General features: G+C 47.5%; 1 protein-coding gene across 1 annotated transcript in view; it reads right to left on the reverse strand.

Annotated features, from left to right (window-relative positions):
- msrb3 (methionine sulfoxide reductase B3) overlaps positions 1-15049 on the reverse strand; it is a 95227-nt gene that overhangs the window by 6357 nt on the left and 73821 nt on the right. The window contains exon 7 of the mRNA XM_052514436.1: positions 14700-14923. Within this exon, the coding sequence (XP_052370396.1) occupies positions 14700-14923 (224 nt within the window). The remainder of the gene's footprint in view (positions 1-14699; positions 14924-15049) is intronic.

Genomic DNA, 15049 nt, shown 5'->3' on the forward strand with positions numbered 1-15049 from the left:
TGCTCAAAGGGATATTCAATGTCTACTTTAAAAACATTTTTTTAAAACATCTACCAATAGATGCCCTTCTTTGTGAGGTACTGGAAAACCTCCCTGGTCTTCGTGGTTGAATCTACATTTGAAATGCACTGCTCGGCTGAGGGACCTTACAGATAATTGTATGTGTGGGGTACAGAGATGAGGTTGTCAATTATAATTAATGTTGAAACACTATTATTGCACACAGAGTGATGAGGCCATGCAACTTATTAGGTGACTTATAATTACCATTTTTGTTCTTAAACTTATCTATTCTTGCCCCAACAAAGGGGTTGAATAATTGAAGGGGTTGAATACATTTCAGCTTTTCAATTTTTATAAATGTATACATTTTTGGAAAAACATAATTCCACTTTGACAATATGGGGTATTGTGTGTAGGCTACTGACAAAAAAAAATCTCAAGTTAACCCTTTAAAACCACAACCCTCTCTAGACAGTCCACACCATCCCCAACCCTCTCTAGACAGTCCACACCAATGCCAACCCTCTCTAGACAGTCCACACCAACCCCAAACCTCTCTAGACAGTCCACACCATCCCCAACCCTCTCTAGACAGTCCACACCAACCCCAACCCTCTCTAGACAGTCCACACCATCCCCAACCCTCTCTAGACAGTCCACACCAACCCCTACCCTCTCTAGACAGTCCACACCAACCCCAACCCTCTCTAGACAGTCCACACCAACCCCAACCCTCTCTAGACAGTCCACACCAACCCCAACCCTCTCTAGACAGTCCACACCAACCCCTACCCTCTCTACACAGTCCACACCATCCCCAACCCTCTCTAGACAGTCCACACCAACCCCAAACCTCTCTTAGACAGTCCACTCCGACCCCAAACCTTCTAGACAGTCCACACCGACCCCAAACCTCTCTAGACAGTCCACACCATCCCCAACCCTCTCTCGACAGTCCATACCAATGCCAACCCTCTCTAGACAGTCCACACCAATGCCAACCCTCTCTAGACAGTCCACACCATCCCCAACCCTCTCTAGACAGTCCATACCAATGCCAACCCTCTCTAGACAGTCCATACCAATGCCAACCCTCTCTAGACAATCCACACCATCCCCAACCCTCTCTAGACAATCCATACCAATGCCAACCCTCTCTAGACAGTCCACACCATCCCCAACCCTCTCTAGACAGTCCATACCAATGCCAACCCTCTCTAGACAGTCCACACCAATGCAAAACTCTCTTTAGACAGTCCACACCATCCCCAACCCTCTCTAGACAGTCCACACCAACCCCAAACCTCTCTAGACAGTCCACACCAACCCCAACCCTCTCTACAGTCCACACCAACCCCAAACCTCTCTAGACAGTCCACACCAACCCCAAACCTCTCTTAGACAGTCCACTCCGACCCCAAACCTTCTAGACAGTCCACACCGACCCCAAACCTTCTAGACAGTCCACACCGACCCCAAACCTCTCTAGACAGTCCACACCAACCCCAAACCTCTCTTAGACAGTCCACTCCCACCCCAAACCTCTCTAGACAGTCCACACCAACCCCAAACCTCTCTTAGACAGTCCATACCAACCCCAAACCTCTCTCAGACAGTCCACTCCAACCCCAAACCTCTCCAGACAGTCCACACCGACCCCACTAACTCCACATCCTCCTATACCCCCCCCGACCATCCCACCAGTCTAAACACACCTGACTTGTAAATATTCTTTATTGCGTTCGTAACGTAAACTCTCTCAGCGCTGAGTCCGGCCCAGGACTTTCCCACACTCCTCTCTGTCGAGACCAGACCCTAACACTGAGCCCTGTCGCCCCAGTCACTAGCACTGTAAACAACTAAACTGGGACTGGGGGAGAGAGAGGGAAGGTGGGAGGGAGAGAGGGGGAGGGAGGGAGGGACTGGAGAGAGGGAGAGAGGGACTGGAGAGAGGGAGAGAGGGGGGGGAGGGAGGGAGGGAAGAGAGAGGGAGGGAGGGACTGGAGAGAGGGAGGGGGGAGGGAGGGAGGGAGGGAGGGAGGGAAGGGAGGGAGGGAAGAGAGAGGGAGGGAGGGACTGGAGAGAGGGGAGAGAGGGAGGGAGGGAGGGAGAGGGGGAGGGAGGAGGGAGGGAGGGAGAGGGAGGGGAGGGAGGGAGGGAAGAGAGAGGGAGGGAGGGAGGAACTGGAGAGAGGGAGAGAGAGGGAGGGAGGGAGGGAGGGAAGAGAGAGGGAGGGAGGGACTGGAGAGAGGGAGAGAGAGGGAGGGAGGGAGGGAGAGAGGGAGGGAGGGAGGGAGAGAGGGAGGGAGAGAGAGGGAGGGAGGGAAGAGAGAGGGAGGGAGGGAGGGAGGGACTGGAGAGAGGGAGAGAGGGAGGGGGGAGAGGGAGGGAGGGAAGAGAGAGGGAGGGAGGGACTGAGAGAGAGGAGAGAGAGAGGGAGGGAGGGGGAGGGGGAGGGAGGGGGAGAGAGGGAGGGAGGGAAGAGAGAGGGAGGGAGGGAGGGAGGGACTGAGAGAGAGGGAGAGAGGGAGGGGAGAGGGAGGGAGGGAAGAGAGAGGGGGGAGGGAGAGAGAGAGGAGGGACTGGAGAGGGAGGGGAGAGGGAGGGAGGGAAGAGAGAGGGAGAGAGGGACTGGAGAGAGGGAGGGGAGAGGGAGGGAGGGAAGAGAGAGGGAGGGAGGGACTGGAGAGAGGGAGAGAGAGGGGAGGGAGGGAGGGAGGGGAGAGGGAGGGAGGGAGGGGAGAGGGAGGGAGGAGGAACTGGAGAGAGGGGGAGAGAGAGGGAGGGAGGGAGGGAGGGAAGAGAAGAGAGGGAGGGAGGGCCCACCACAACAAACCTACCAAGAGAGGGAGGGACTGGAGAGAGGGAGAGAGGGGGGAGAGGGAGGGAGGGAAGAGAGAGGGAGGGAGGGACTGGAGAGAGGGGAGAGAGAGGGAGGGAGGGAGGGAGGGAGAGAGAGGGAAGGTGGGAGGGAGAGAGGGAGGGACTGGAGAGAGGGAGGGGAGAGGGAGGGAAGAGAGAGGGAGAGAGGGAGGGGAGAGGGGGGGAAGAGAGAGGGAGAGAGGGAGGGAAGAGAGAGGGAGGGGAGAGGGAGAGAGGGGGAGGGAAGAGAGAGGGGGATATAAATAGAGGTTTGTTTGGGAGATCGGCTCTGGATTAGAGGCCGTATCCGACTGGACCCACAGAACCAGATACAGGAGGGGAAGGGTGAGAGAGGGGGAGGGAGGGCGAGAGGGAGGGGAGAGAGAGGGAGGGAAGAGAGGGAGGGGAGAGGAGGGAGGGAGGGAGGGAGGGGGAGGGAGGGAAGAGGGAGGGGAGAGGGAGGGAGGGAAGAGAGAGAGAGGGAGGGACTGGAGAGAGGGAGAGAAGGAGGGGAGAGGGAGGGGAGAGGGAGGGAGGGGAGAGAGGGCCCGCCCACCACAACAAACCTGCCAAGAGAGGGCCCGCCCACCACAACAAACCTGCCAAGAGAGGGCCCGCCCACCACAACAAACCTACCAAGAGAGGGCCGCCCACCACAACAAACCTGCCAAGAGAGGGCCCGCCCACCACAACAAACCTGCCAAGAGAGGGCCCGCCCACCACAACAAACCTGCCAAGAGAGGGCCCGCCCACCACAACAAACCTACCAAGAGAGGGCCCGCCCACCACAGCAAACCTGCCAAGAGAGGGCCCGCCCACCACAACAAACCTACCAAGAGAGGGCCCGCCCACCACAACAAACCTGCCAAGAGAGGGCCCGCCCACCACAACAAACCTACCAAGAGAGGGCCCGCCCACCACAACAAACCTGCCAAGAGAGGCCCGCCCACCACAACAAACCTGCCAAGAGAGGCCCGCCCACCACAACAAACCTGCCAAGAGAGGGCCCGCCCACCACAACAAACCTGCCAAGAGAGGGCCCGCCCACCACAACAAACCTGCCAAGAGAGGGCCCGCCCACCACAACAAACCTGCCAAGAGAGGGCCCGCCCACCACAACAAACCTGCCAAGAGAGGGCCCGCCCACCACAACAAACCTGCCAAGAGAGGGCCCGCCCACCACAACAAACCTGCCAAGAGAGGGCCCGCCCACCACAACAAACCTGCCAAGAGAGGGCCCGCCCACCACAACAAACCTGCCAAGAGAGGGCCCGCCCACCACAACAAACCTGCCAAGAGAGGGCCCGCCCACCACAACAAACCTGCCAAGAGAGGGCCCTCCCACCACAACAAACCTGCCAAGAGAGGGCCCGCCCACCACAACAAACCTACCAAGAGAGGGCCCGCCCACCACAACAAACCTGCCAAGAGAGGGCCCGCCCACCACAACAAACCTACCAAGAGAGGGCCCGCCCACCACAACAAACCTACCAAGAGAGGGCCCGCCCACCACAACAAACCTACCAAGAGAGGGCCCGCCCACCACAACAAACCTGCCAAGAGAGGGCCCGCCCACCACAACAAACCTACCAAGAGAGGGCCCGCCCACCACAACAAACCTGCCAAGAGAGGGCCCGCCCACCACAACAAACCTGCCAAGAGAGGGCCCGCCCACCACAACAAACCTGCCAAGAGAGGGCCCGCCCACCACAACAAACCTGCCAAGAGAGGGCCCGCCCACCACAACAAACCTACCAAGAGAGGGCCCGCCCACCACAGCAAACCTACCAAGAGAGGGCCCGCCCACCACAGCAAACCTGCTAAGAGAGGGCCCGCCCACCACAACAAACCTGCCAAGAGAGGGCCCGCCCACCACAACAAACCTGCCAAGAGAGGGCCGCCCACCACAACAAACCTGCCAAGAGAGGGCCGCCCACCACAACAAACCTGCCAAGAGAGGGCCCGCCCACCACAACAAACCTGCCAAGAGAGGGCCCGCCCACCACAACAAACCTACCAAGAGAGGGCCGCCCACCACAACAAACCTGCCAAGAGAGGGCCCGCCCACCACAACAAACCTGCCAAGAGAGGGCCCGCCCACCACAACAAACCTGCCAAGAGAGGGCCCGCCCACCACAACAAACCTGCCAAGAGAGGGCCCGCCCACCACAACAAACCTGCCAAGAGAGGGCCCGCCCACCACAACAAACCTGCCAAGAGAGGGCCGCCCACCACAACAAACCTGCCAAGAGAGGGCCCGCCCACCACAACAAACCTGCCAAGAGAGGGCCCGCCCACCACAACAAACCTGCCAAGAGAGGGCCCGCCCACCACAACAAACCTGCCAAGAGAGGGCCGCCCACCACAACAAACCTGCCAAGAGAGGGCCGCCCACCACAACAAACCTGCCAAGAGAGGGCCCGCCCACCACAACAAACCTACCAAGAGAGGGCCCGCCCACCACAACAAACCTGCCAAGAGAGGGCCCGCCCACCACAACAAACCTGCAAGAGAGGGCCGCCCACCACAACAAACCTACCAAGAGAGGGCCCGCCCACCACAACAAACCTACCAAGAGAGGGCCCGCCCACCACAACAAACCTGCCAAGAGAGGGCCCGCCCACCACAACTCACCGACCAGACAAGGAGGCAACAAAGAGACCAAAGCTCCACAGATTTGAGTATCTGTCCATAGGACCACTTTAAGCCGTACACTCCACAGAGCTGGGCTTTACGGAAGAGTGGCCAGAAAAGAACGTTTGGTGTTCGCCAAAAGGCATGTGGGAGACTCCCCAAACATATGGAAGAAGGTACTCTGATCAGATGAGACTAAAATTGGCCATCAAGGAAAACACTATGTCTGGCGCAAACCCAAACACCTTTTCATCACCCCGAGAACACCATCCCCACAGTGAAGCATGGTGGTGGCAGCATCATGCTGCGGGGATGTGTTTCCATCGGCAGGGAATCTGGCTTCACAGCAGAGATGGCAGCAGGATCCTGTAGATCCAGACTGGTGTTTTGTTGTTACGTTATTTTACCAGGTAAATTGACTGAGAAAACACATTGTCATCTACAGCAACGACCTGGGAAATAGTTACAGGGGGAAGAGGAGAGGGGGGAGGGGGATGAATGAACCAATTGAAAGCTGGAGATGATTAGGTTGCCATGGTGCATCTAGCTTCAACACAGACAGACAAGGGGTTCCCAGGTACACACACACTCCCAGGTGCTTGATACCCTGCCGGTAACTATTAATGACCTTATTTTAGCCATTTCCTCCTACGTAAAGACAAGAAACCGCTATACCAGCAGCAGGTACATGGTCTATGAATAGGACAAGCTCCATTTATCATGGCTGTATTCTGACTCTATGGATCTCTTCTAAACAGATTTGCTGACCTGAAGATGACCTGTTATTTAACTGGGTCTCCAGACTTTTACAACGGGGCTAGTTCGTGCTTCTACACCTGCATTTCTTGTTGTTTTGGGGGTTTTAGGCTGGGGGATTCTGTACAGCACTTTGAGACATCAGCTGATGTAAGAAGGGCTTTATAAAAACATTTGATTGAGACTCTTCCATCCTACAGCCATGGCTGTGTGCTCTGCTTTTCTGTTATAATCTCCACCGTGCTTCTACACCTGCATTGTTTGCTGTTTGGGGTTTTAGGCTGGGTTTCTGTACAGCACTTTGAGATATCAGCTGATGTAAGAAGGGCTATATAAAACAATTTGATTTGATTTCTACTCCCAAGTTGTTACACACTCTCCCCAGGTTAATGTTCCTTACAACAGGCAGGTTCTGTCCACTCCCCAGGTTACCTCCTTACAACAGGCAGGTTCTGTCCACTCCCCAGGTTACCTCCTTACAACAGGCAGGTTCTGTCCACTCCCCAGGTTAATGTTCCTTACAACAGGCAGGTTCTGTCCACTCCCCAGGTTACCTCCTTACAACAGGCAGGTTCTGTCCACTCCCAGGTTACCTCCTTACAACAGGCAGGTTCTGTCCACTCCCCAGGTTACCTCCTTACAACAGGCAGGTTCTGTCCACTCCCCAGGTTACCTCCTTACAACAGGCAGGTTCTGTCCACTCCCCAGGTTAATGTTCTTTACAACAGGCAGGTTCAGTCCACTCCCCAGGTTACCTCCTTACAACAGGCAGGTTCTGTCCACTCCCAGGTTACCTCCTTACAACAGGCAGGTTCTGTCCACTCCCAGGTTACCTCCTTACAACAGGCAGGTTCTGTCCACTCCCCAGGTTAATGTTCCTTACAACAGGCAGGTTCTGTCCACTCCCCAGGTTACCTCCTTACAACAGGCATGTTCTGTCCACTCCCCAGGTTACCTCCTTACAACAGGCAGGTTCTGTCCATGCCCCAGGTTAATGTTCCTTACAACAGGCAGGTTCTGTCCACTCCCCAGGTTAATGTTCCTTACAACAGGCAGGTTCTGTCCATGCCCCAGGTTAATGTACCTTACAACAGGCAGGTTCTGTCCACTCCCCAGGTTAATGTTCCTTACAACAGGCAGGTTCTGTCCACTCCCCAGGTTAATGTTCCTTACAACAGGCAGGTTCTGTCCACTCCCCAGGTTACCTCCTTTACAACAGGCAGGTTCTGTCCACTCCCCAGGTTACCTCCTTACAACAGGCAGGTTCTGTCCACTCCCCAGGTTAATGTTCTTTACAACAGGCAGGTTCAGTCCACTCCCCACGTTAATGTTCCTTACAACAGGCAGGTTCTGTCCACTCCCCAGGTTACCTCCTTACAACAGGCAGGTTCTGTCCACTCCCCAGGTTACCTCCTTACAACAGGCAGGTTCTGTCCACTCCCCAGGTTACCTCCTTACAACAGGCAGGTTCTGTCCACTCCCCAGGTTACCTCCTTACAACAGGCAGGTTCTGTCCACTCCCCAGGTTAATGTTCCTTACAACAGGCAGGTTCTGTCCACTCCCCAGGTTAATGTTCCTTACAACAGGCAGGTTCTGTCCACTCCCCAGGTTACCTCCTTACAACAGGCAGGTTCTGTCCACTCCCCAGGTTACCTCCTTACAACAGGCAGGTTCTGTCCACTCCCCAGGTTACCTCCTTACAACAGGCAGGTTCTGTCCACTCCCCAGGTTACCTCCTTACAACAGGCAGGTTCTGTCCATGCCCCAGGTTACCTCCTTACAACAGGCAGGTTCTGTCCACTCCCCAGGTTACCTCCTTACAACAGGCAGGTTCTGTCCACTCCCCAGGTTACCTCCTTACAACAGGCAGGTTCTGTCCACTCCCCAGGTTAATGTTCTTTACAGTGTACAGAGGTCCTCTGTTGGTGTGGCACCTCATTCATTGTCTCCTTTTAGAAAGTTCAAATATTTTGGTCTGTTTGCTACAAATGTAAACTTAAGTCTTCAACTCTTCTCTCAAACAGACATGGTATTTTAAAACAGACATGGCATTTTAAAACGAACATGGCATTTTAAAACAGACATGGTATTTTAAAACGGACATGGTATTTTAAAACGGACATGGTATTTTAAAACAGACATGGTATTTTAAAACAGACATGGTATTTTAAAACAGACATGGTATTTTAAAACGAACAGGGTATTTTAAAACGAACATGGTATTTTAAAACGGACATGGTATTTTAAAACGGACATGGTATTTTAAAACAGACATGGTATTTTAAAACAGACATGGTATTTTAAAACAGACATGGTATTTTAAAACAGACATGGTATTTTAAAACAGACATGGTATTTTAAAACAGACATGGTATTTTAAAACAGACATGGTATTTTAAAACAGACATGGTATTTTAAAACAGACATGGTATTTTAAAACGAACAGGGTATTTTAAAACGAACATGGTATTTTAAAACAGACATGGTATTTTAAAACAGACATGGTATTTTAAAACAGACATGGTATTTTAAAACAGACATGGTATTTTAAAACAGACATGGTATTTTAAAACAGACATGGTATTTTAAAACAGACATGGTATTTTAAAACAGACATGGTATTTTAAAACAGACATGGTATTTTAAAACAGACATGGTATTTTAAAACAGACATGGTATTTTAAAAGACATGGTATTTTAAAACGAACATGGTATTTTAAAAAAACAGACATGGTATTTTAAAAAACATGGTATTTTAAAACAGACATGGTATTTTAAAACATTTTGGACATATTTTAAAACAGACAGGGTATTTTAAAAAACATGGTATTTTAAAACAGACATGGTATTTTAAAACAGACATGGTATTTTAAAACAGACATGGTATTTTAAAACGAACAGGGTATTTTAAAACAGACATGGTATTTTAAAACAGACATGGTATTTTAAAACGAACAGGGTATTTTAAAACGAACATGGTATTTTAAAACGAACAGGGTATTTTAAAACGAACATGGTATTTTAAAACAGACATGGTATTTTAAAACGAACAGGGTATTTTAAAACGAACATGGTATTTTAAAACAGACAGGGTATTTTAAAACAGACATGGTATTTTAAAACGAACAGGGTATTTTAAAACGAACATGGTATTTTAAAACGAACAGGGTATTTTAAAACAGAACATGGTATTTTAAAACGAACAGGGTATTTTAAAACGAACATGGTATTTTAAAACAGACATGGTATTTTAAAACGAACAGGGTATTTTAAAACGAACAGGGTATTTTAAAACGAACAGGGTATTTTAAAACGAACAGGGTCAACAACAAAAAAACATCCAAATAACTCAAGTAGAACATCAACATTACTGTGTCAAGGTTTATTTTAATATAACTTTCTGTCTGGGATTCAAAAACACAAGAAAAAACAAACATATTCAACTGGAGACGAGAATAGAAGGACCAACAGCAGGGAGTGAAAGGGTACGAGGCTAGTGTTGTATTCACACTGAACACAATCTGCTCTGTCTTATTGGTGTGTAGTGTGTGTGTGGTGTGTGTGTGTATGTCTGTCTTATTGGCGTGTATGTGTGTGTGTGTCGGTGTGTGTGTGTGTGTCTTTCTTATTGGTGTGTACGTGTAAGTGTGTGTGTTGGTCGGTGTGTGTGTGTGTGTGTAGTGTGTGGTGTGTGTGTAGTGTGTGGTGTGTGTGCGTCGGTGTCGTGTGTGTGTGTGTGTGTGTGTGGTGTGTGTGTGTTTATAGTGTGTCGGTGTGTGTGTGTGTGTGTCTTTCTTATTGGTGTGTACGTGTATGTGTGTGTGTAGGTCGGTGTGTGTGTGTAGTGTGTGGTGTGTGTGTCGGTGTCGGTGTGTGTGTGTGGTGTGTGTGTCGGTGTGTGTGTGTGGTGTGTGTGTCGGTGTGTGTGTGTGTGTGTGTGTGTGTCGGTGTCGGTGTGTGTGTGTAGTGGTGGTGTATGTGTTTAAAACGTGTGTGTGTGTGTGTGTCGGAGTCGGTGTGTGTGTGGTGTGTGTGTCGGAAGTCGGTGTTGCGAACATGGTATTTTAGTGAACAGGGTATTTTAAAACGAACAGGGTATTTTAAACGAACAGGGTATTTTAAAACTAACAGGGTATTTTAAAACTAACAGGGTATTTAAAACTAACAGGGTGAACAGGGTATTTTAAAACGAACAGGGTATTTTAAAACAGAACAGGGTATTTTGGTGTGAACAGGGTATTTTAAAACAGAATGGTATTTTAAAACGAACAGGGTTTATTTTAAAGCGAACAGGGTATTTTAAAACGAACAGGGTATTTTGTGAACATGGTGTGAACATGGTATTTTAAAACGAACATGGTATTTTATCCGAACTGGTATTTTAAAGCGAACAGGGTATTTTAAAACAGACATGGTATTTTAAAACGAACATGGTATTTTAAAACGAACCACATGGTATTTTAAAACGAACATGGTATTTTAAAACGAACAGGGTATTTTAAAACGAACAGGTATTTTAAAACGAACATGGTATTTTGAACATGGTATTTTAAAACGAACAGGGTATTTTAAAACAGAACAGGGTATTTTCCTCTGTGTGTTTATTTTAAAGCTCATAGGAGAACAGGTATTTTGTGTGAACATGGTATTTTAAAACGAACAGGGTATTTTCCATATTGAACAGAATGGTATTTTATCCTCTGGGTTTTTTAAAACAGACATGGTAGGATTTTTAAAACGAACATGGTATTTTGTGTGGTATTTTGTGGTATTTTAAAACGAACATGGTATTTTAAATTGAACAGGGTATTTTAAACGAACAGGGTATTTTAAAACAACATGGTATTTTAAAACGAACAGGGTATTTTAAAACGAACATGGTATTTTGAACATGGTATTTTAAAACGAACATGGTATTTTAAAACGAACATGGTATTTTAAACGAACAGGGTATTTTAAAACGAACAGGGTATTTTAAAACGAACATGGTATTTTGAACAGGGTATTTTAAAACGAAGTGGGTATTTTCGAACATGGTATTTTAAAAGAATGGTTTTTATCCGAACTGGTATTTTAAATTCGAACAGGTATTTTAAAAGAACAGGTGGTATTTTAAAACGAACATGGTATTTTGAACATGGTATTTTAAAACGAACATGGTATTTTAAAACGAACAGGGTATTTTAAAACGAACAGGGTATTTTAAACAAACAGGTATTTTAAAAGAACATGGTATTTTAAAACGAACATGGTATTTTAAAACGAACATGGTATTTTAAAAGAACATGGTATTTTAAAAGAACAGGGTATTTTAAAACGAACAGGGTATTTTAAAACGAACAGGGTATTTTAAAAGAACAGGGTATTTTAAAACGAACATGGTATTTTAAAACGAACATGGTATTTTAAAACGAACAGGGTATTTTAAAACGAACAGGGTATTTTAAAACGAACATGGTATTTTAAAACGAACAGGGTATTTTAAAACGAACAGGGTATTTTGAACATGGTATTTTAAAACGTGTGGTATTTTAAAACGAACAGGGTATTTTAAAACGAACAGGGTGTGAACAGGGTATTTTGTGAACATGGTATTTTGGAACAGGGTATTTTAAATCCGAACATGGTATTTTAAAAACGAACAGGGTATTTTAAAACGAACATGGTATTTTGTGTGAACATGGTATTTTAAAACGAACAGGGTATTTTAAAACGAACAGGGTATTTTAAAACGAACATTGTATTTTAAAACGAACAGGGTATTTTGAACAGGGTATTTTAAAAGAACAGGGTATTTTAAAACGAACAGGGTATTTTAAAACGAACATGGTATTTTAAAACAAACAGGGTATTTTAAAACGAACAGGGTATTTTGAAACGAACAGGGTATTTTAAAACGAACAGGGTATTTTAAAACGAACAGGGTATTTTAAAACGAAGATGGTATTTTAAAACGAACAGGGTATTTTAAAACTAACATGGTATTTTAAAACGAACATGGTATTTTGTGAACATGGTATTTTAAAACGAACAGGGTATTTTAAAACGAACTGGGTATTTTAAAACAACATGGTATTTTAAAGGAACATGGTATTTTAAAACGAACAGGGTATTTTAAAACGAACAGGGTATTTTGTGAACATGGTATTTTAAAACGAACATGGTATTTTAAAACGAACAGGGTATTTTAAAACGAACAGGGTATTTTAAAGCGAACATGGTATTTTAAAACGAACAGGGTATTTTAAAACGAACATGGTATTTGAACAGGGTATTTTGGAACATGGTATTTTAAAACGAACAGGGTATTTTAAAACGAACATGGTATTTTAAAACGAACATGGTATTTTATTCGAACAGGGTATTTTAAAGGAACAGGGTATTTTAAAACGAACATGGTATTTTAAAATGAACATGGTGTGAACATGGTATTTTCTCCAGGGTATTTTAAAAGAATGGTATTTTAAAACGAACAGGGTATTTTGTGTGTATTTTAAAATAACAGGTATTTTAAAACTAACAGGGTATTTTCGAACATGGTATTTTAAAACTAACAGGGTATTTTGAACAGGGTCAACAACAAAAAAACATCCAAATAACTCAAGTAGAACATCAACATTACTGTGTCAAGGTTTATTTTAATATAACTTTCTGTCTGGGATTCAAAAACACAAGAAAAAACAAACATATTCAACTGGAGACTCTGAATGAAGGACCAACAGCAGGGAGTGGAAGGACAGGAGGCTGGTGTTGTGTGTCTCCATACTGAACACAATCTGCTCTGTATTGGTGTGTGTTTATTCTGGTGTGTGTGGTGTGTGTGGGTGTGTGTGTGTGTGTGTGTGTGTGTGTGTGTGTGTGTGTGTATTGGACAGAATGCTTATTTGTCCTCTGTGGTGTGTGTGTGTGTACAGTCGGTAGGTGTGTGTTAAACTGTGTGTGTCTTTCAAATATCACTTTTTATGTAGTGTTTAAACAACACACATTGTTCTTGTGTGTGTGTGTGTGTGTGTGTGTGTATGTGTGGTGTCATTCACTTTTCCACCCCCAAAAAAAAAGCATCGGTGTGTTTAAAGTATACTGTGTAGTGTATATCGGTGTGTCTTTCTTATTGGTGTTAAAATGTATGTAAACTTGTAAACGGTCAAAAGTGTGTGTGTAGTGGGTGGTGTGTGTGTCCTCCTGTGTGTGTGTGTGTAGTGGGTGGTGTGTGGTTGTGTGTAGTGGGTGGTAGCCAGTGGTGTGGTGTGTAGTACATGGTCACTGTGTGTCATTCGTGTCGATGTGTGTGTGTGTGTGTAGTGGGTGGTGTGTTGTGTGACTGTGCGTTTGTGTGACGTGTGTGTTTGTCTCCATATTGACAGAATGCTTATTTATCCTCTGTGTGTTTATTCTACAGCTTTGACAGCTCTTAAACTATCAACCCTCTATCAAATATCACTTTTTATTTCGTTTTTAAACTGACATTGTTCTTCAAAGTCAAGTCCACACAATCATAATAATAGATTATTCATTCACTTTTCCACCCCCCCAGCATAAAGTTTAAAATATACTAGAAAGAAAAATATATAACAGTTGATATATATACTTTAAAATGTGATCTAAACTTGTAAACGGTCAAAAGCAATGTGAGCAACGTGGAACTGCATCCAATCCTCCTCAGACAGTTGTATAGTACAGTAGAGGTCTATTTATTAAGGCTGGTGAGCCAGTGGTGGGCCAGCTTGGTACATGGTCACTGGGGTCATTTGACCGACTCTGTTTGACCGACTGTGTTTGACCGACTGTGTTTGACCGACTGTTTGACCGACTGTGTTTGACCGACTGTATTTGACTGTGTGTAACCTACATGGCCACAGAAGATGCATCATGTTCCACATGTTTCTAAGGGTGCTGATGGCCCCTTACTGAGCTGACTGTAGTTGGCTGACTGTTTTTGGGTTCTGTGTAACCTAGTTGGCTAACTGTTTTCGGGTTCTGTGTAACCTAGTTGGCTGACTGTTTTCGGGTTCTGTGTAACCTATATTCTCCAGCTGTTCTCTGTTCTGTTCGTAACATTTGGACCAGGACCTAGGCCACCAGTTTGGATAAGGAGTGAGTGACCGTGCCTGTACTTCCTGTATTCCTGAAATCTGTCCAAGACCAAGGAGACCTTTTACTCAGAGCTCAGTCTTGCCCCAGTTTGGCACCACCTGGCCCAGCCCCAGCTCCAGCTCCTGCCCCAGCTACTTCCCCAGCCCCAGCCCCCAGCCCCAGCTCCTGCCCCAGCTACTTCCCCAGCCCCAGCCCCTGCCCCAGCCCCAGCTCCTGCCCCAGCTCTTCCCCAGCCCCAGCCCCTGCCCCAGCCCCAGCTCCTGCCCCAGCCCCATCTCCAGCCCCAGCCCCAGCTCCTGCCCCAGCCCCAGCTCCTGCCCCAGCTCCTGCCCCAGACCCAGCTCCTGACCCAGACCCAGCTCCTGCCCCAGCCCCAGCTCCTGCCCCAGCCCCAGCTCCTGCCCCAGCCCCAGCCCCAGCCCCAGCCCCAGCTCCTGCCCCAGCCCCAGCTCCGTTGCTGGGTGGGCTAGAGGCTGAGGCGGACTGGAAGCCCAGAGAGGCAGAGTTGATGCAGTATCGTTTCCCTGTGGGTCTGGGGCCATCATCAAACAGGTGTCCGAGGTGAGAACCACACTGAAACACACAGACTGATTACTCAGCAATATCCAAGCAACATTCTGTTGTAATTGTAAATATGAAAACTAAAAATCTGTGACCCCCCCCCTCCAAGGAGAACCGATAATCTAGTCTCTACATCCG

Source organism: Oncorhynchus keta, unplaced genomic scaffold, assembly GCF_023373465.1.
Source record: "Oncorhynchus keta strain PuntledgeMale-10-30-2019 unplaced genomic scaffold, Oket_V2 Un_scaffold_17573_pilon_pilon, whole genome shotgun sequence".
Taxonomy (NCBI): Eukaryota; Metazoa; Chordata; class Actinopteri; order Salmoniformes; family Salmonidae; genus Oncorhynchus; species Oncorhynchus keta.